General features: G+C 41.9%; 1 protein-coding gene across 2 annotated transcripts in view; it reads left to right on the top strand.

Annotated features, from left to right (window-relative positions):
* UPF3A (UPF3A regulator of nonsense mediated mRNA decay) overlaps positions 1-19,009 on the top strand; it is a 42,535-nt gene extending 23,526 nt beyond the window's left edge. Inside the window, exons 11-12 of one of the 2 annotated variants that reach the window (XM_057707812.1) lie at positions 156-304; positions 18,910-19,009. In XM_057707812.1, coding sequence (XP_057563795.1) covers positions 156-304; positions 18,910-18,916 — 156 coding nt within the window. In that variant the 3' untranslated portion in view covers positions 18,917-19,009. Of the gene's footprint in view, positions 1-155; positions 1,983-18,909 lie in introns of those variants that run through there. The other variant, XM_057707813.1, reaches the window with a different exon arrangement.
* The last annotated feature ends 3,559 nt before the right edge of the window (positions 19,010-22,568 follow it).

Raw genomic sequence — 22,568 nt, 5'->3', positions numbered from 1 at the left:
AGTTTCTGAGATAGCACTGTGAAAAAGGCTGATTTTTAGCTGCAAGACTGATTTTCTTAAAATAATTAGAATTATCCGGCCCTAGAAATAGATAGAGCTGTTGCTCCCTCCTGTGTTTCTGGCCCCTGACAGCGTAACACACCCTCTCTCGGCAGGACCGGCCAGGCTTGCAGCTGTACCGGTCCAGAGCTCGCATCCGAGCCCGTGAATGTGATGGAAGACCTGCTGAGGAGGTCCGTGACAGGAGGAGGGGTGAGGCAGAAGATTCAACAGGGGCCGGAGCTGAGAAGAGCAAAGAGGCAGAGTGAGTCATTGTGCATGTTGGTGCTGTGGGTGCTCCCACCCGCACTCTGTGGATTAGAGAGGCTGTTCCTTCCAAAAGTGTATAAATCAACTTGGAGTAAAACCAGCAAGGTAAATTTACTTCTTATAAAGAAACAGGAAACTAGAACTATAAAGGTGGCGTAGAAATATCTAGAAACCATGCTTAAGCGATCTTTTAAAAGTGTGAACAGTTGCAGATGTTACCATTTTTGATATAAACGAGTATATATAATTTAGCCAAAGCAGAAGAAAGCAGAAAGGTATGACCAAAACCATAAGAAAACTAGTGGTATATGGGTGTGAATTCTGAAGCACTTTAAACATGTTGTAGAAATAACTTGGACTTTGAGTTTTACACATTTGTAAGTCAGTGATCTGTATTTCATGATTTTTGTTGGTTTTCTGTGAGCTGTAGTTTCTGGAAAGTGAGCAGCTCTCATTCCTTACAAGCCTCGTAATTCAGTCATTTAATGCACCTTCTCTCGTAAGGATTCGATGAAGTCTTGTGCTGTAGCCCCTCTGATAGGAACTTTAACACCGTATAAAGCCCAGCAGCTTTCATTGTTGCCCGTTTCACAGTATGGCCACTGAATTAACAAAGATAGTTCCAGTCTTTTGATGGAGTGCTTGTGGTTTATGACATAAGTGGCATTATTTTGAGAGAGGGCTAGCTTAGGTATGCCATTTGGGGTTTTTCTCTTTGCAGTCTGAAGCAGTTTTAAAATAACAACGTAGCTTTCTGCAACTGTGTATTCTACAGTATTTTTTCCTTTCAGTGAAATTTTTAAATGTTAATGCTTTAGGCACTGTGCTTAAATAAAATTTTTAGTTGCTATGAATTTGAATTCCAGTTATAGTACTTTTCCTATATAGAATTTTCTGTAATAAAATACTGCTTTTTAAAGTGTAGCTTTAATCATCTGAATATTTTGCTAATTATATCTATTCCTTATAAAATATAAAATGTTTATCAAGAAACGGAGGCTTATTTATTAACAGACTTCTATGACTGCTGGGCATACAGTCAGTCTCACAGCGTTGCTGTGCTCTTGCTCTTGACTTTCTGAGCTCCAGGAGAACATGCTGTGGATTCAGGGAAGTCCAGGTAACCCAGCAGCATCAACTCTGGCTGGAAAGGACTGTAGACTTTACAGGCTGTATGGTCTGTGTCACAGCTGTTATACTCTGCTGTCATAGTGAGAAAGCAGCCTTAAAATACATGTACAATAGAGAATGAATGGTCAGGGCTGTAATCCTATAAAACTTAATTTACAGAAACAGGCAGCAGACCATATTGGGCCTGTGGGCCATAGTTGGTTTAGTGTTCATTTTCAAAATTCATGGTTTAAAACAATGGTTGTTATACTTTTTGGTCTCAGGAACGCTTTACATTCTTAAGAATTATTAACATTCAGAAGATACAGAGATGTCTAAAGAAATAAAAACAAATACCTTTGGGTATTACCTCTCGGATTTAACCATTGTTATAACTGGGCTCCCCTCTCCCCTTAGTCATGTTATGTATCTAATTTATATTTCTATAACTCAGTGCTTTGTAACTTGCTTTTTTCCCATACTCATCTTGCCTAGTTATTGATGCCAAAAATTCACATCATTTTTAATGAATGCCTAGTATATCTTGCATGAATAAACCACAGTTTACCCAATTAAAAAAAAAAAAGAATTATTAACAACTCCAAAGGACTTTTGTTTCTCAGCTAGATTATGTGTCTTGATATTTACTGTATTCAAAATTAAAGCAAAAATGTTTAAGCACAAGAATACATAAACACATGTTCCTTTTAGTTGTCAGAGTAATAACATCAACATACATCATCTAGCCTCGGGAAACTCCACTATACACTCATGAGAAGATCACAGTAAAAAGGCAAGTAATGTTTTAGTCTTAATGAGTAATTACACCCAAGGGAGGGACCAAGATGGTGACACAGGAGGCTCCTGAACGTCCCGCCTCTCACAGACACACCAAATGTACAGCTACACACAGAGCAGTTCCCTCAGAGGAAAATCCGGAAACTAGCTAAGTGACTTCTACACATCCGGCAAATGAGACTACACAACAATGAAGCAGGTGGGAAAGTCTGAGACAACCTCTCACCATAAGCCCGAACCCTAGCACAGCACCATACAATTGGAAGGGAACCCCCAACTCCCAGCTTCTTTCTGAAGAAAAGCTAGGGCCACCGCATCTAGCACCCCAACTTTTATGGCTCCCCATCTGAGGGATGGCCCTTTAAATCATCTAGCTCTGAAAGCCAGTGGGGCTTCTGTCCATGAGACCCACAAGACAGGTTGCATGAGAGCTCTCTCTGCAGCTGTTCACCCCCCGGGCTCAGCACAGACAGAGCGGGCAAAAACACTCATCTCCCAGATTCTCCCCTGAAGGATTTGACTGCATACTGTCCTGGTTGCTACTTGAGGACGCAGCTTCTAATCAGCCTGCATGTGGAAGTGGACCAAGACTTTGATGGATGTTGGCACACCTTCCACTACTGGAAGCCACTAAGAATAAAGGTGATGGCATGGACAATCATAAAGGTTTGAGAGGCAACACACTCAGGCCAAGCTGATTGATGAGGTTCATCTCCTACGTGAGACTAGTGTGTCAAGACTGAGAGAGGTAGCTGTTTTATCTAATGTACAGAAACCAACACAGAGACTAAAGGAAAATAAGAAGTGGGGGAATATGTTCCATACAAAAGAACAAGGTAAATATCTTGAAACTGATCTTAATGGAGATAGGTAATTTACCCAGTAGAGTTCAAAATAATGGTTACAGAGGTGCTCACCAAGTCAGGAGAGCAATGTATGAATAATGCATGAATTTCAACAAAGATATAGAAAATATTGAAAAGTAGCAAACAGAAATCATAGGACCAAATCTTAAAATAACTAAACTGAAAATTTCAATAGAGGAATTCAACAGCAGACTAAATCAAGTGGAGGGAAGGATCAGCAGACTCAAAGATAGGGCAGTAGAATCCATCCATTCAGAGGGGCAAAAAGAAAAAGAATGAAAAAGAGTGAAGATAGCTTAAGGGACTTATAGGACACCAGGAGAAGACCAATATGTGCATTATAGGGGTCCCAGAAGGAGAAGAGGGAGGGAAAGGGGTAGAAACCTTTTTTTAAATAATAATAATAGTAATAATAATAATAATAATAATAATAATAATAATAATAATAATAATAATGGCTGAAAACTTCCATAACCTGTGGAAAGAAACAAACACCCAGATACAGGAAGCCTAAAGAATACCAAATAAGATGGATCCAAAGTGACCCACACTGAGACGTATTGTAATTTTATGTCAAAAGTTAAAGAATCTTAAAAGCAGCAAGAGAAAAGCAACTTGTTGTGTACGATGGAACCCTCACAAGACTGTCAGTGGATTTTTCAGCAGAAACTTTGCAAGTCAGAAGGTTGTGGGATGTTATATTCAACATACTGGAGGGGAGGGTGGGGAAACACCAACCAAGAATACTCTGCCCAGCAAAGTTGTTCTTCAGAATTGAAGAAGAGATAAGGAGTTTTGCAGACAGACAAAGCTGAAGGAGTTCATCACCACTAGACCAGCCCTACAAGCAATGTTAGTTCTTCAAGCTGAAACAAAAGGCCACTGATTACCAACAGGAAAACATGAAAGTATACAACTCACTGGTAAAGGTAAATATATAGTTAAGTTCAAAATACTCTAATATTGTAATGATAGTGGGTAAATCATAACTCTAGTATAAAGGTTAAAAGACAAAAGTTTTAAAATAACTATATAATAATTTGGTAATGGATACACAGTATAAATAGATGCAAGTTATGACATCAAGAAAAAAAATGTGGGAGGGTAAAGTAAAAATGTAGAGCATTTGTATGCATTTGAAGTTAAGCTGTTATCAGCTAAAAGTAAACTGTTTTAATGTTTTACATAAGCCTCATGGAAACCACTAAGCAAAAACCTGTCGCAGATGCACAAGACATAAAGAGAAAGGAATCAGAACATACTATTAAAGAAAATCATCAAATCAGAAAGAACGAGAGCAAAAGAGGAAGAAAGGAACTTCAAAACAGCCAGAAGGGACTTCCCTGGTGGTGCAGTGGTTAAGAATCCACCTGCTCAGAGAAGAATCAAGATGGCGGAGTAGGAGGAGTGCGCTCACTCCCTCTTGCAAGAGCACTGGAATTACAACTAACTGCTGAACAATCATTGACAAAAAGACACTGGAACTCACCAAAAAAAATACCCCACATCCAGAGACAAAGGAGAAGCTGCAATGAGATGGTAGGAGGGGCGCAATCGCGTTAAAATCAAATCCCCTAAATGCTGGGTGGGTGACTCACAAGCTGGAGAACAGTTATACCGCAGAAGTCCTGAGGGTTCTGAGCCCCACGTCAGGCTTCCTAACCTGGGGGTCCAGCAATGGGAGGAGGAATCCCCAGAGAATCAGACTCTGCAAGCCAGCAGGATTTGATTGCAGGACCTCCACAGGACTGGGGGAAATGGAGACTCCACTCTTGGAGGGCACACAAAAAAGTGTGCTCACCAGGACCCAGGGGGAAGGAGCAGTGACCCCGTAGGAAACTGAACCAGACCTACCTGCTGGTGTTGGAGGGTTGCCTGCAGAGGTGGGGGGCAGCTGTGGCTCACCCAGGAGACAGGGGCACTGGCGGCAGGGGTTCTGAGAAGTGCTCATTGGCGTGAGCCCTCCCAGAGTCCACCATTAGCCCCACCAAAGAGCCTGTAAGCTCCAGTGCTGGGTCTCCCCAGGCCAAACGACCACCAGGGTGGGAACACAGCCCCACCCATTGGCAGACAAGCAGATTAAAGTGTCACTGAGCTCCACCCACCAAATCAGATTAAAGTTTTACTGAGCTCCACCCACCCAGCCCAACCCACCATCAGTCCCTCTCATCAGGAAGCACCCAGGAGCCTCCTAGACAGCTTCCTCCGCAAGAGGGCAGACAGCACAATCAAGTAGTATCAGCAGTATTTCATCTTGTGGAATTGAAAATCACAGGCACAGAAAGACAGAGAAAATGAAAAGGCAAAAGACTTTGTACCAGATGAAGGGACAAGATAAAACACCAGAAAAACAACTAAATGAAGAGGCAATAGGCACTCTTCAGGAAAAAGAATTCAGAATAATGATGGTGAAGATGATCCAGGACTTTGAAAAAAGACTGGACGCAAAGATCAAAAAGTTGCAAGAAAAGTTTACCAAAGACCTAGAAGAATTAAAGAACAAACAGAGATATGCAACACAATAACTGAAATGAAAAGTACACTAGAAGGAACCAATAGCAGATTAACTGAGGCAGAGGGGTGAATAAGTGACCTGGAAGACAGAATGGTGATAATCACTGATGCAGAAAAGAATAAAGAAAAAAGAATGAAAAGAACTGAAGACAGCCTAGGAGACCTCTGGGACAACGTTAAATGCACCAACATTCACATTATAGGGGTCCCAGAAGGAGAGGAGAGAGAGAGGGCCGGAGAAAATACTGGAAGAGATTATAGTTGAAAACTACCCTGACATGGGAAAGGAAATAGCTACCCAAGTCCAGGAAGCACAGAGAGTCTCAGGCAGGATAAAACCAAGGAGAAACACGCCAAGACATATAGTAGTCAAATGGACAAAAATTAAAGACAGAGAAAAGTTATTAAAAGCAACAAGGGAAAAACAACAAATGCAAGGGAACTCCCATAATGGTAACAGCTGATTTCTCAGCAGAAACTCTGCAAGCCAGAAGGGAGTGGCATGATATATTTAAAGTGATGAAAGGGAAGAACCTATAGCCAAAAATACTCTACTGAGCAAGGATCTCATTCAAATTCGATGGAGAAAGCAAAAGCTTTACAGACAAGCAACAGCTAAGAGAATTCAGCACCACCAAACCAGCCCTACCACAAATGCTAAAGGAACTTCTCTAAGCAGGAAACATAAGAGAAGAAATACAGAAACAAAAACAGAACAATTAAGAAAATGGTAATAGGAACATACATATCGATAATTACCTTGAATGTAAATGGACTAAATCCACCAACCAAAAGACACAGACTGGCTGAATGGATACAAAAACAAGACCCATATATATGCTGTCTACAAGAGACCCACTTCTGACCTAGGGACACATACAGACTGAAAGGGAGGGGATGGAAAAAGATATTCCATGCAAATAGAAATCAAAAGAAAGCTGGAGTAGCAATACTCATATCAGATAAAATAGACTTTAAAATAAAAAATGTTACAAGAGACAAGAAAGGACGCTACATAAAGATCAAGGGATCCATCCAAGAAGAGGAGATAACAGTTATAAATATATATGCACCCAATATAGGAGCACCTCAATACATAAAGCAAATGCTAACAACTATGAAAGAGGAAATCGACAGTAACACAATAATAGTGGGAGGCTTTAACACCCCACTTACACCAATGGACAGATCTTCCAGACAGAAAATTAATAAGGAAACACAAGCTTTAAATGACACAATAAAGCAGCTTGATTTAATAGATACCTATAGGACATTACATCCAAAAACAGCAGATTACACATTCTTCTCACGTATGCATGGAACATTCTCCAGGATAGATCACATTTTGGGTCATAAATCAAGCCTTGGTAAATTCAAGAAAATTGAAATCATATCAAACATCTTTTCTGACCACAATACTATGAGATTAGAAATCAATGACAGGAAAAAAGCTGTAAAAAACACAAACACATGGAGGCTACACAATATGCTACTAAATAACCAACAGATCACTGAAGAAATAAAAGAGGAAATCAAAAAATACCTAGAGACAAATGACAACGAAAACACAACGATCCAAAACCTGTGGGCTGCAGCAAAGGCAGTTCTGAGGGAAGTTTATAGCGATACAATCCTACCTCAAGAAACAGGAAAAATCCCAAATAATCTAACCTTATACCTAAAGAAACTAGAGAAAGAAGGGCAAACAAAACCCAAAGTTAGTAGACGGAGAGAAATCATAAAGATCAAAGCAGAAATAAATGACATAGAAACAAATCAGTGGCAAAAATCAATAAAACTAAAAGCTGGTTCTTTGAGAAGGTAAATAAAATTGATAAACCTCTAGCAAGACTCATCAAGAAAAAGAGGGAGAGGACTCAAATCAATAAAATTAGAAAGGAAACAGGAGAAGTGACAACGGACACAGCAGAAATAAAAAGCACCATAAGAGATTACTACAAGCAACTACATGCCAATAAAATGGACAACCTGGAGGAAATGAACACATTCTTAGAAAGGTATAACCTTTCAAGACTGAATCAGGAAGACATAGAAACTATGAACAGTCCAATCACAAGTAATGAAATTGAAACTGATTAAAAATCTCCCAACAAACAAAAGTCCAGGACCAGATGGATTCACAGGTGAATTTTATCAAACATTTAGAGAAGAGCTAACACCCATCCTTCTCAAACTCTTCCAAAACATTGCAGAGGAAGGAACACTCCCAAACTCATTTTATGAAGCCACCATCACCCTGATACCAAAACCAGACAAAGATACTACAAAAAAAGCAAACTACAGACCAATATCACTGATGAATTTAGATGCAAAAATCCTCAACAGAATACTGGCCGACAGAATCCCACAACACATGAAAAGGATCATACACCATGATCAAGTGGGGTTTATCCCTGGAATGCAAGGATTCTTCAATATACACAAATTAATCAATGTGATACACCATATTAACAAATTGAAGGATAAAAACCACATGATCATCTCAATAGATGCAGAAAAAGCTTTTGACAAAATTCAACACCCATTTATGATAACTCTCCAGTAGGTGGGCATAGAGGGAACCTACCTCAAATAATAAAGGCCATATATGACAAACCCACAGCAAACATCATTCTCAATGGTGAAAAACTGGAAGTATTCCCTCTAAGATCAGGAACAAGACAAGGATGTCCACTCTCGCCACTCCTATTCAACATAGTTTTGGAAGTCCTTGCCACAGCAATCAGAGAAGAAAAAGAAATAAAAGGAATCCAAATTGGAAAAGAAGAAGTAAAACTGTCACTGTTCACAGATGACATGATACTATACATAGAAAGTCCTAAAGATGCCACCAGAAAACTACTTGAGCTAATCAATGAATTTGGTAAAGTTGCAGGATACAAAATTAACACACAGAATCTCTTGCATTTCTATACACTAACAATGAAAGATCAGAAAGAGAAATTAAGGAAACAATCCCATTCACCATTGCAACAAAAAGAATAAAATACCTCGGAATAAACCTAACCAAGCAGGTAAAAGACCTGTACTCAGAAAACGGTAAGACACTAATGAAAGAAATCAAAGATGACACAGACAGATGGAGGGACATACCATGTTCTTGGATTAGAAGAATCAACATTGTGAAAATGACTGTATTACCAAAAGCAATTTATACATTCAGTGCAATCCCCATCAAACTACCAATGGCATTTTTCACAGAACTAGAACAAGAAATTTTATGATTTGTATGGAAATGCAAAAGACCCCGTATAGCCAAAGCAATCTTGAGAAGGAAAGACAGAGTTGGTGGAATCAGGCTTCCTGACTTCAGGCTATACTACAAGGCTACAGTGATCAAGACAGTATGGTACTAGCACAAAAACAGAAATATAGATCAGTGGAACAGGATAGAAAGCCCAGAGATAAACTACGGTCAACTAATCTATGACAAAGGAGGCAAGGATATACAGTGGGGAAAAGGCAGCCTCTTCAATAAGTGGTACTGGGAAAACTGGACAGCTACATGTAAAAGAATGAGATTAGAACACTTCCTAACATCATACACAAAAATAAACTCCAAATGGATTAAAGACCTAAATGTAAGGCCAGACACTATAAAACTCCTAGAGGAAAACATAGGAAGAACACTCTTCAACGTAAATAACAGCAAGATCTTTTTTAATCCACCCCCTAGAGTAATGGAAATAAAAACAAAAATAAATAAGTGGGACCTAATGAAACTTCAAAGCTTCTGCAGCAAAGGCAAGGAAACTATAAGCAAGATGAAAAGACAACCCTCAGAATGGGAGAAAATATTTGCAAACGAATCAACAGACAAAGAATTAATCTCCAAAATACATAAACAGTTCATCCAGCTCAATATCAAAAAAACAACCCAATCAAAAAATGGGCAGAAGACCTAAATAGGCATTTCTCCAAAGAAGACATACGGATGGTCAAGAGGCACATGAAAAGCTGCTCCACGTCACTAATTACTAGAGAAATGCAAATCAAAACTACAATGAGGTATCACCTCACACCGGTTAAAATGGGCATCATCAGAAAATTGACAAACAGTGAATGCTGGAGAGGGTGTGGAGAAAAGGGAACGCTCTTGCACTGCTGGTGGGAATGTAAATTGATACAGCCACTATGGAGAAAAGTATGGACGTTCCTTGCAAAACTAAAAATAGAACTACCATATGACCCAGCAATCCCACTACTGGGCATATACCCAGAGAACACCATAATTCAAAAAGACACATGCACTCCAGTGTTCATTGTGGCACTATTTACAATAGCCAGGACATGGAAGCAACCTAAATATCCATCAACAGATGAGTGGATAAAGAAGATGTGGTACATATATACAATGGAATATTACTCATCTGTAAAAAGGAATGAAACTGGGACAATTTTAGAGACATGAATGGACCTAGAGACTGTCAGAGTGAAGTGAGTGAGAAAGAGGAAAACAAATACCGTATATTAACACATATATGTGGACTATAGAAAAATGGTACAAATCAACCGGTTTGCAAGGCAGAAATAGAGACACAGATGTAGAGAACAAACATATGGACACCAAGTGGGGAAAGTGGGGAGGGTTGGAGGGGCGAATGAATTGGGAGATTGGGATACCAAATTGTACACTCTAAATATATGCAGTTTATTGTAAAAAATTAAAAATTAAAAAAAAAAGAATCCACCTGCTAATGCAGGGAACACAGGTACAAGCCCTGATCCCAGAAGATCCCACATGCTGCAGAGCAGCTAAGCCCATGCGCCACAACTGCTGAAGCCCGAGTGCCACAACTACTGAAGCCAGCACGCCTAGAACCTTTGCTCCACAACCAGAGAAGCCACCGCAGTGAGAAGCCTCCGCTCACCACAATTAGAGAAAGCCCCATGTGCAGCAACAAGTACCCAACACAGCAATCAATCAATCAATCCATAAATAAATGTAAAAAAAATTCCTTAACAAAAGTATTGAATAGTTACAACCTCTGAAAGGTGCCTAAGATCCCTCTTCAGGGATTATCAGAACTCATTTTGAGACCACAGGTTTAAAACAGTAATACATCTTTATAATGGGTCACTTTGTTATGAAACACTTTGTACACACTTTCCAGTGCAGGCTTTCAGGTTGGCTGGGCAGGGCACTCACAGTCTCTGAGGTCTGGGGCTGTCTAGCAGCCTGTGGCTGGTAAGATCGAAAGCTGTTCACATATGTGTGAAGTTTTTATTACCATTTACAAAAAAACTTAGTTTTTCATATGTCTAAGAAATGGGAAAAATGTTAAGGAAAAGATTACTGTTCTCATGGACACATCCCGTGGAATTACAGCTCACAGTCGTGGGCAGGGACCACGTCCTCCATGTGATGGAGGGCTCCCATGAGGGTTGGCCTCCTGTTTCACTTAGTAATTCGTCTGCAAAACTTTCTTTTAATGTTTTTATTGTTTCTCATTTTGGATTTCAGTCCTTGGTTTTATTCAACTACTTAGTAATTTTAATAACTATATTCTAAACATGAACATAAAGGAAAGGAGCTGTGTGTTGGGATTTTCATTGCTCTCAGCCTTGATAGTAAAATACAAACACTGACTGAAGTAGTTTCTCAAATCCGACATGAAATATAGGCTCTTTGAAGGGTCTCATTTACCATCTTTGGAAACAAGTTTTTACTTGCCAAATAATAGTACTTATTGAGTAATCTTCTCCCATTTCATAAATCCCGCGGCAGTGAAACACCTGTAGAAGGTGAGGTAACACACAGGGCAGCCAGCTCTTTACAGCAAATCTAAGGCAGGAGAGTGGACACTGCAGCCACTTCCCAGCAGCCCGTTTCTTCCCCAACGCATGTCTCCCTTGTGAGGTGAGTGAGTTCTGCACATGGAAAAGATCCACACGGACAAGGGCGTGTCTTCACGTCACACTATGAGAAAGGATCAGTTATCACTGGATTCTCATTTGAGTGTCTGCCTTAACTCTGATGAGAAGACATCTAATCATCTATAGTAGCAGACTTGCTTTCTATTCTGTCCTTCCTGTCTTTAAAATTAAGGACAGGTATGAGGTTAAAGTGGAGAATTAAGTAGGTATTTGATCCTCTTGATCTGTTCACAGATTAATAGCAGTAAAGAAAAAGAAAAATTAGGAGTTTATTTTCAGAACAGTATTGAGAATCAAGAGGGTCTTTTAAAGACATAGTTTCCTACTTAAATCTACCAGATAATTGCTTCAACCCAATCTCAGCTATAGGCAAAGTCTACTGGTAGTCATTTTTATATGACAATTCAGTTTTAATTTTTATTGTTTAATTTTGTCGCTTCAGTTAAGTTTAGAAAAATGCCATCTGTCTTCTTTGGGTGAACTCCTGCCGGGCTGCATCCCTATCTCCTTTGTATCAAAAGCATGTTTATCCTGTGAAGTTCTAAATCTCTCTCAGAATTCTTCACTGCTCCACATCTAAAAGAAAAATAAATACGTAAGTAACCTTGTATCGCAAAAGAGATTTTAAAAAATGTCTTAGTCAATTTAAACATAAGCAGTCTATCCCATCAAAAGAATGGTATTTTTCAATAATCGCATTTTTAGTAAAATAATTTAAATTATTATCCTGGTAGAAAAATCAGTGTGCCAAGTTGAGAGCAATGTGCCGGCATGGTACACACAGTGTGCCGGTGTGGCACACATGGTGTGCCTACATAAAGTTACTCTGTCACAGGCTCACAGAGTAGCCATTTCCTACATCACTAGGACTGTACTTTTCTGAATCAAAAAATGGAACAGTGGGCTTAACAGGATTTTCATGCCACTCTGGGGTGTGAGGGCCAATGTAGGAGATGCTGTTTGGACAACAAACTGCTGGCATTTCTAGGATATCTTAATAGACAGTAGGACCCGTGATATTTGGATTCAGGCCTTGCTATGGACTGAACTATGCCCCCTACCCCACCCCCACCCCGGCATTCATGCGTTGAAGCCTTAGCCCCCAGTGTGGCTGTATTTGGAGTAAAGAAGTAATTTAATGAGGTCGTAAGGATGGGACCCTGATCTGATAGAAGTTATGTCCATCCTTATGAGAGAAGACACCGGAGCTCACTAGCTCTCTCTCTGCCACGTGAGCACACAGCCAGAAGGTAGCTGTCTGCCAGCCGGGAAGGACCCCACTAGGACCAAATAGGCCAGCACCTTGATCTTGGACTTCTGGCCTCCAGAACTGTGAGAAATAAATGTTTTTGTTTAAACTGCTCAGTGTGTGTGTGGTATTTTGTTATGGCAGCCTGAGCAGGCTGAGACAGGCCTGTCCCAGGAAACCCAAGGAGCCCAATGTGAGGGAAGGAACAAATGGTGGTGGCCTGCAGCAATGGCTCCTCTCTCCTGGACTCCCAGCCTCTTCCTCTTCTGGATCATTTCTGTCGGCATTCAAATGAGATTTGTTAGTTCTTATATTATGAAAAAAATTCCTCAAGCAAAATTGCCTTATCTGTTAAAACATAACATAGAAATATCCTTACGCCCAGCATTTGAACTCCTAACACTACATCCTACAGATGGACCTGCTGCCATAAAACAGACACACCAGCTGTCACGTGCCCTTCTTCCTGCAGCAGCCCAGGCCTTCCTCCCGGGATGTGGCTGAGTGACAGCTTCACAGCGTGCAGCACTGACACCAACCTGTCCACACTGTGGGGTAAAGTCTGAAGTGCAGAATGTGTTTCAAACGCTTTAAAGACTCACAGGAGGCTAGCATTTGCACAGAAAATGTTTGGAAAGATGTGTGCCAATTACTAACATTTTACAGTGGCTAATTATTGAGACTACATTGTGGAAGTAAAGCTTTTACATTTTGATACACATTTAAAATCTTACTTTGTACAACCTCTGCAGCCCTCCACCACCCTGACCCCATGGCCCTGTCCCTCCTCCACGGCCCACCCACTGGACAACAAGCCCGTGAAGGTAGAGACTGAGGTGTTTACTACTGTTTATGCCCAGCAAGTTGGTGGGACTAGGTAAATATTTATTGAATAAACACTCAAATGACAAAACACCTTATATTGCAACTTACTGGTTCTTAAATGAGAAAATTTATCTTTAAGCCAGTATTTATCTCACAGATAAATTGTTTTATGACTAGAATTTCTGACTACCTGAATATTTTTATATATGTATTTTGGTCTAGAAATGACCTAAACCTCATAGTGAAATATCTTTAAAAATACTCAAGCTTTTAGGAAAAATACTGACAGGAAATATGCCAAAATTTAATAGCAACTGAAGGTAACATTAAGATGATTTTTAGTTCTTTTCTTTCTAATTTTTGAATAATGATTATGCACAAAAAAATAGATTTTCATTACTTCTCTTTCCAAATGGATTCAAAGCTCATAATTACCAAATGTATACAAATGTCTGAAATAATTAGTCCAAAATGAGGAATTTGAAAACTAATTCATTCCCCAAGAATATCCATCTGCTGCCAAGTTCCCCAGTGAAGAACAGGGGCAAAATCTGCACTTAGGAATTCCTGTGCAATTTCTTTTTCTGTTTTTGGTATTTGCTTAAGTTTAAGCTTGAGTAGAAACTATATTAGTACTATTTTCAACATTCTGATGTGTGTCCTTTAAAAAATGTCACTTACCTTTGAAGGCAGCATGATGTATTTCCTCTTGCTAGAATTGCTTGGTTTGGGACCCTCACTGTCTTATATTTTACAGATGACCATTTTAACACTCTCGCTACCTGTGCTACTTTTTACTCTTGAGCAGTCGCTTAACCAGTTTTTTAGGTTATAGGGGAAAAAAAAAAAGTTTCATTATTGCCCAAACCCAGTGTTTGTCGTTATATGAAGTTAAAATTTTCTCAGTCATTCCCTTTCTCTTTGAAATTCTGTGTAGTGTTTACCAGTAAAAACTATCTTAAGGTCTTACCTTTTGGAATTTTTTGTAGGTTTTTGACAGCTGCTCAATGTCATCCAAATTAAGAAAGGAAAAGATGTGTAGGATAATGTTGTCAGGCAAGCCAAGTAGCAAATCACATTTCCCCTGACACAGATTCAAAGAATAATCTAGTACTTCTTTTCCAAACAGTTTCTCCATCTGCCCTAAACATCAGTGAGAAAGAGAAACCGAGAGACTAGATTGTGACAGGTTAACTCAAACCCACCCACTCTCAAAAAAAAAGTCACTTGAATTTAAAAGCACCTGTGCTGCTTAGCCCGGGTGAAGCTGTCTTTATAATAAAGTCCTGTCCCACTGAAGAGACAGTCACCATTGAGAAGTCCTAGCTTAAGTGGAGTAGATACTCCTATTTGTGAAGTTCTTTACATCCTGACAACAGCTCTTTGGAGAGACAGTTATCATCACATCCTGCACGTGGCCACCGCGTGCCTCTGGGCGGCAAGCACTTTTCTAGGCGTCAAGCATCCACTGGGTAGCGAAGCAGACCATCCCCTGACGTCACGTAAAATGGATGGAAGCCCCTAGAAGCTCACAGCCTTCCTCAGATCCTCCACATCATAAATGGCAGAACCAGTTCCCCTAAATCAGGAATTCTTAACCCAAAAGCCGTGTTGGGTGCTTTGTGACGTTGTTCTCGGGGTCATCCGTAGGTCCCCTGGATCCACGTCATACTGTTATGATGAAGCGTGTCGTGCGTTTTTCCACAGGATGGTCTGTGTGAGCTGCCACCAGCTCCTCAAAGTAGTAACTGTTACAGCGTTGAAATGTGTATGCGTTAGGCTGTTGGTAATCCAGCATTAAATTTCTACAGCCTTCTTGCCACAAACACATAAAATGGAGCAATTCAGTATTACAGGCAGAAACTGTTGCCTAAAGTAACAGACATTCCGTATGTTCTCTGGGCTGAAGCGTTGCGGGTCGTCACGGTCGCCTTCTTTATACTGAACAGAGCCCGCCCCTCCCACCGCGGCGGCTCTCCACCGGCCCCGCTCCCCCCACCCCCACCCCGAGCAGGCCCGTGTGGCCCAGGCCAGAGTCATCGGTGCAGCCCCCAGACACGGGCAGGCTCCTAGCGCATGCCTGGGGGCTGCACTGGCCAAGTGGTGGACTCCCGACGTGTGAGTCCAGCGGGACAGCGGGGCAAACTCATCCTGTCCTCCTGTGTGTGACCCAGGGGCCCACGGGGAGTCAGCCTCCCGATGGAGCTGCAGTGCGCATCAGAGTGCAGGCGGAAAGGCGGCGGGCTCCTGACTCCATGCTGGAGCTGCTGTGCCGGCTCCTCCTGGAGCCCACCTCCCTGTGAGCCTGGAGTTGGCTGGGCATCTCGGTACTAAAGCAGTCTGAGTCGCGTGTCTGTTACTTTCAGGGATGAAGCTGTATGATAAAGCTTTGACTTGGAGGAAAACCACTGCTGCTCTGCTGTGGTGATGCTCTGTGATTCCCCAGGCCTCAGCAGCTCCTGGGGGTTTGCTAGAAATGCACCTTCTCAAGCCCTGCCTCAGAGCCACTGATAACCTAGGGCCCAGCCTTCCCCTCGGCGATCAGGCTATTTGGATGCTTCTAGGCACCCTTTCCCGCCACCATGCTGCCTTGTAAGACCAGGAGGCCACGCCAGTTTTCAGCCGTAACCTCCATTTACAAAATAACCACAGAGAAACACCCCAGAGGCTCAAGGTTCTATTCTAGGACCAACTGATGGACTGTGATAGAGCGGTGGATCCTCTTGTAACTTTTGCTCATTAAACTGGAAATATTCAGAAGAATTCTAAGTCTTCCAAGTTTCCTGGAACCTAGCATTTCCACTTAATAGGCATTTCAATAAACCTCTTGTGCTGCTTGTAAGAGGTACATTACAGGTCCTGCCCTTTAAGGAGCAAGGAGCAGAGCTCCATCTTCACCTCCGCACACCAGACACAGCCCCCACTCGCCAAGGACAGCTCTACACCAAGGTCTGCTCAGCATTCATCCAGTTCAACGATGCTCGTCTGAGTGTGTGCTTTGTGCCGGGGCTGTGGCTGCACCGTCAGGACACAAAGCACAGGACTTTGCTGGTAACGGGCTTTCCATTTGGCAGGGAAATGCACACAAGTGAACGGACGATTATAATTCACTGGGATACGAGCTGAAATGAGGTGTGGACAGGAAATATGGATAATTCTTATTTTATCAATCACCTTCTCCCCACGTACACCGTTCTATTTGGGAGGAATAAAATTTGGGGTCCCTTGCCCTGGCAACAGGAGGTCAGGCCTCAACCAGTGAGGAGCTCCTGCCCATGACCCTGCCTCACGAGGGGTGCAGAGGGGAGGTGATGACTTGGGGCTGTTCTCGGCAGTAGCGTGTGCCTGGCAGGTGACAACAGTGACCCCTCGGGGCCTGGTGTGTGCTCCTGCATGCGGCCCTGCCTCTGTGGTTCTGAGCCTCATCTCATTCTCCAGGCTTCCAGTTGATTCTCTGAGCGTTTGAGATGCTTCCAATAAGTTCTCTTTCTGCTTAAGTCAGCTAGGATTGGTTCCTGTTACTTAAAACCAATAATTTCAAAGGAAAACTGATGAACAGGGGGAGGGTTGTAGGCAACAGTAAGGGAATTTGCAGAAAGGAAATTTGGGGACGTAAGTTACATTGCCCTGAGTGAAAATTCCACTGATATTCTGGAAAATGGCTAAGTAGCTATGGTCACCTAAAATAAACTGTTCATAATGGGTCAGGTTTGAGAAAAGTGCATTGGCATTGCCACAGAACAGTGTGAAAGGTAAAAGGAATTCGACAGTGTAGGTTAGAGTATCAATTCCTAACAGCACTGAATGTTTTCAAATGGGAAACAAAATGTCTAAAGTTGTCAAACATAAGAACTGGGACTTGCTATACAGACACGAAAATAATTTATGTCTTATAGGCGCAGGGTTGGAATAGCCACAAAATGTCCATGTGAAAGTTGGTTCAGCGATCTGGAAATAATGAGACTCTGTATCAGAACGGAGCAGACTCAGAATATGTCAGACTCACAAATACCCAATTAAGCCTCCCATGCCATTCCGACCACCAAGGAAGCTGATTTTCTTATGCTCCCCCCACCCCACTGCCATTTCCAGATCTGAAGTAGCCAATAACAAAGTCAGTGTCTAGAGGAGGCAGCTTCCAACCAAAAGAGCAAGCACTTCATCATTTCACATCAGCAAACGGGGGGGAACAAAGGTAGGCATGGATTCCAGGTGTAGGGTTCTACACAAGAAGGAAAAGAGTGCTAGGTTGGGCTGAATGTGTGGCTACTGTGGTGGTTTAACTATCAGTTCTAGTTGTTCACTCAACTGATTAATAGCACCTAAACTTAGTGGCGGCTAAGTGACGTTGAGATGCCAAAAAGTCCCATCAGAACTCAGAGATTTCCGAGGATAGTAAGCCTGGAATGAACAGGTTATGGGCAACCCAGCCTCTTCCTCCGAACCATGGCCCCCAAGGGTCCAATAATACTCTTTTCTCCAAAACTTTGAAAATGCACTGATGAGGGAAACACCAGAATCTTTGAAAAGACTTTAGTGACGTCAGTTAACGTGGGCTCTGTAGCAGACTGATGTCTACATCCTCATCTCTGGAATCCATGACTACTACCATATATGGGAGAAAGGGGGACCTTTGCAGATGCACTAAAGTAAGGATCTTGAGATGGGAAGATTCTCCTGGATTGTCCGGGTGAGCCCTAAATTCAATCATGTGTCCTTTTAAGAGGGTGGCAGGGAGAGATTTTACACAGAGATATGCAGAAGAGAAGGCAACGTGAAGACAGAGCAGGAGAGAAGCTGGAAGATGTGGCCTTGAAGCCTGGGGAGATGCCAGCTGCCAGCAGAAGCGGGAGGAGGCAGGGAGCAGACTCTTCCGAAGAGCCTGCACAGGGAGGGGGGCTTCTGACACTGACTTCTAACCTCTGGACTGCAAGGGAACATATTTCGGGCCTTTTAAGCCACGAGACTCATGGTAATTTGTTACAGCAACGATAGGAAGGTTACAGGCTCCCTGACTTAAAGGGAAAAGGGAAAATACAGGCATTTTAGAGTCAAGGTCAGGAAGGTGACCCTCACAGTCAGAAGGGCCTGTGTGGTAATTAGAGCAGCCCTGCCCCCATTCCACTCGGGCTGAGCTGGATGAACTACCCACTAGATTTCTGCTTGTCTGCGGAGCGAGAGCCCATTTGGGGCCTGACGTGAGCCGCCATGAAAGAGAGACATGGCCCTTCAACCAATTTCCAGAGAAGAGTCAGCTCACAGACCCAGAGACCTTTGACTGTTTGGAAAGAACGTTGTAAGAACTTACAAGTTTTTTTCTGTGACTTTTTCTTCCTTTAGGCATTGACCTTAGATTAACCAAAATCCACAAGCTTGACAATGTATTCTGTTTGCAAGGCTGTGTCTCTGCCGGAAAGATGCAGGGCAAGTACGCCGGTCAGGACCTCGGCTACAGATGTCCTGTGAGCAACCACGGAGTTGACGGTCTCAAGCAGAGGATGCAAGGGACCAGCACGGGTGCCCCCGATGGGGCCAACCTGGGGAAGGCACTGCTGCGAAACTGGGTCCCCTGACGTGACAAGCCTCGGGGACAGTTGGCACTTCTTGTGCTCCTGCCTATCCCTCTGTGTCCAACACACCGTGCTGCCTCCACCTCCACCTCTCTGTGCCTTCATCGCCTCCTGATCTGGCCGTCTCCGCAGCTGCTGAGATGCCTCTCTCTTGCCTCCTCACAAAGGAGCTTGTTTGAGGTGCAGAATCTCAGGCCCCACCCAGACTTCCTGACCCCTCCAGACTCCCACATGCCCGGGCCTTCCTGAGAAACTCACCCTCTGCTCTAGACTCCTCTCGGTGTCCGCCTGCCCCTCCCCTCCACTTTGGCGCACCACCAAAGCAGGCTGCGTCATCCTTTTCATATCTGAGCCTGCAGTTGTTCCTGGTACGTAGTAGGCACCTAAAAATGCCCACTGAGTGAATAAATGAACGCACCCTTCACTGGTCTCACACGTGTCCCACTCCTTGGATAGAATAAGACGAGCGACGGACCATATGGCCGGTGGAGGACTCCTGGCAGCCACCAGCCGGGAGGCTCCACGGGAGGCACTGCAGCTCTGCCTGGGCTGCTGCACGTTGACGGCCTGGGAGAGTGCAGCCTAGTGGGGTCAGCCCTGGGGCTCCCTCACGGCTCCCAGACAGGCTTCTAGTGCCAGGAACGAAGGGCCTTCTTTAAAGAGGGAGGACAGCTTGAAACTGCCACACACCTAGAGCCCGATACCTGCCTTGCTGTTGCTTCTTCAGCAAGAAATCTGCATGGGGCGTCCTCGCCTCTCTAGGGAGGTTTGTTTCTTGTTCTAGGCAGAAAGAAACCATCCATGACTTCCAGATTACCTGCCCCAAAAAACAAACACACACGCAGTCTGGCGCAGCAATTGCCCACCACGGAGGCCAGAGAGAAAGAGTTCCCAAAACAAGTCTGGAAAAGGGCGGAGGGAGGGAGGCACTGGCACAGAAACTCAGCAGTTGATGTAAATACTATTTCAGTGCAATATTTTTAAAAATCTAAATTAATGCTAAGAAATCTACGAATAACAAAATATAAACATTTTTAATAAGGACAGGATCTGGCCAACCCCTCTGGCTGGTCTGAGTCTTGATGTGATGTGCTCTGGAAGCTCCAGCCTGAGAAGGGCTCATCCAGGTGGATGTGTCTTCTACCCAGGAACTGTTTCACTGAGATTTTCCATTAAGAAAAGCTGCTGGGCCCTCCTCCAGGCCCACTGAATCACAGTCTGCATTTATCAAATACCCCAGCGATACTTATAAGCTATGTCAGCCTTTTTCAGCTCCAGTCTGTACAGGACTTGCTGGTAAACAATGTATAGGGTTTGCATGCACCAGAAAAGCACAAAACATGCTGAGGAACTGGGGAAGACTTGGCCCAGTTTGCAACTGGAAAAGCTTTACACTTAGCCAGCTGTTGTTTCCTTAACAAGTGGTCCTCAAAACTTTGGCTCCTGTACCTCCCAAAAGAATTTTCATATTTTAATTTCACATACTTTTATCTTAATGAGGAGGATAAAATTCCCTGCAAGAAAAATACACATATTAATTTACATTTTGGATTTCATATCATAAGGTTCTAAGTATTAAAAAGTACCTCTAATACAATAGGAAATAATCAAATATTAAAATAGTTGCGGTATGAACTGCAATAGCCTGAATGTTTGTGCCCCTCCCCCCAGATTCACATGTTGAACTCGAATCCCTAGTGCGATGGCGTTTGGACGTGGGATTTTTGGGAGGTCATTAAACCATGAGCGTGGAGCCCTCGTGAATGGGATTAGGATCTTCTATAAGAGGCCCCAGAGCACTCCCTCACCCATCCTGACACATGAGGACACAGCAAGAAGAGGGCCATGTATGGACCAGGAAGCAGGCTTTCACCAAACACCGCATCTGCCAGCCCCTTGACCTTGGACTTCCCAGCGTCAAGTACTGTGAGAAATAAATTTCTGTTGTTTATAAGCCACCCCGTCTAAGGCAGTTTGTTATAGCAGTCCAAACCAACTAAGACATAAACATAAAATGTATGATGGTTAGAAATAACCTTCCTTGAATTAAAAACAGCAGAATGTTTATAATTTTTGAAACTGGTGAGGGTCCATTTTACTACTCTCTCTACTTCTGCGGATGTTTAAAATATTCAACAATAAAGTGTTAAAAAGAAAATTCATCTCAGAAAGATGGCGATTTTTTCCCAATTGGTTCGTATATTGACAGATAACTTTAAGGAATACTTTTTACTAGTGGAATAAGACAATGTTGGACAGTTCTATTCCTGGTGTCCATTTTTATTGATCTAATTGCTGAGAAACCTTGGTGACACTGAATGGAGCAGAGGAGTTTTGTTATAAAATACCACTTAATCCTTTAAAATTCTTTCATGTTATATACCCAATGTTTATAGTTATCTATAATCAAAAATTACTTCTAATGGTCTACCGTTTGATAGTTCTAATTTTATTGGGAGCAAAGAATGAGAAATCATCTGACTTTTAAAAGGCTTCGCTATTCAATGATTAGAATCGTTCAGTTTCTCGGTTCCTGGGAAGTATACAAAAGGTTTTTCCAACATCTCAAATAACTATTAATTGTACCTGCTAATCTTTCATTCTTGGAAGTGAACAGTTTCATCTACTTAAAAAGGCTTGGGGAAAATAACCAAAGCAGTCGTTTCAGGACATCTTTGCCAGTACAATGTTTTCATAGAGAGTTTTCTAAAGCCTTGGATTGCAAATGTAATTAATCAAATTTATGGAAAATAGTCACCATGTAATAAACTTTGCCAGTTAGTTCTTACTATCAAGCCAATCAGCCAAATCAGGCCTATTTACTCAGAAAAACTTCATTTTTCAATTCAAATAAATGTGAACTTGATGTCTCAAAATGATGACTTATTTATACAAAAATTAGAAACACCTTATAAGTAAATGCAGTAATGTCAAGATTAAAATTATATGGAATTAAAAAAAATTATATGGAATTAATAGTCTGTTTCTTATTACCTAATTTAAAATAATGTGTAGCTAATAAATAAAATGAAAAAAAAATGTGTAGCTAAACCAGTGGCTTATTGATGAAGCAAAGAATGTGATAATGGAAGCTATATTTCTTCAGTAAATATGTGTACATGAGTATATAAAACTCTAGCATTGGGCTTTTGGGAATAATTAAATAAGATTTTTTTAAAACACAAATAAATCCTTTAATTTTGTCTTATACCACTACCAAACATCTTATATTTACTATTTTAAAAAATAGTAAACTATATACTGCTAAAAGCTATCCTGTCTAGCAACTAGCATATAAATTTACTTTTTAATCAATGGGAAGCATGAATAATAAAATATTTAATTGGATGAAGAATGACTGTAATTGGGAAATATACATGATAAAAAGAGGTTTTAACTATCTTAATGATTACAGCACACCTTATCATG

The sequence above is a fragment of the Hippopotamus amphibius genome, chromosome 14 (assembly GCF_030028045.1).
Source record: "Hippopotamus amphibius kiboko isolate mHipAmp2 chromosome 14, mHipAmp2.hap2, whole genome shotgun sequence".
Classification (NCBI taxonomy): Eukaryota; Metazoa; Chordata; class Mammalia; order Artiodactyla; family Hippopotamidae; genus Hippopotamus; species Hippopotamus amphibius.
Note: the sequence above shows the minus strand (reverse complement) of the source record. Positions and strands in the feature narration are given on the sequence as shown.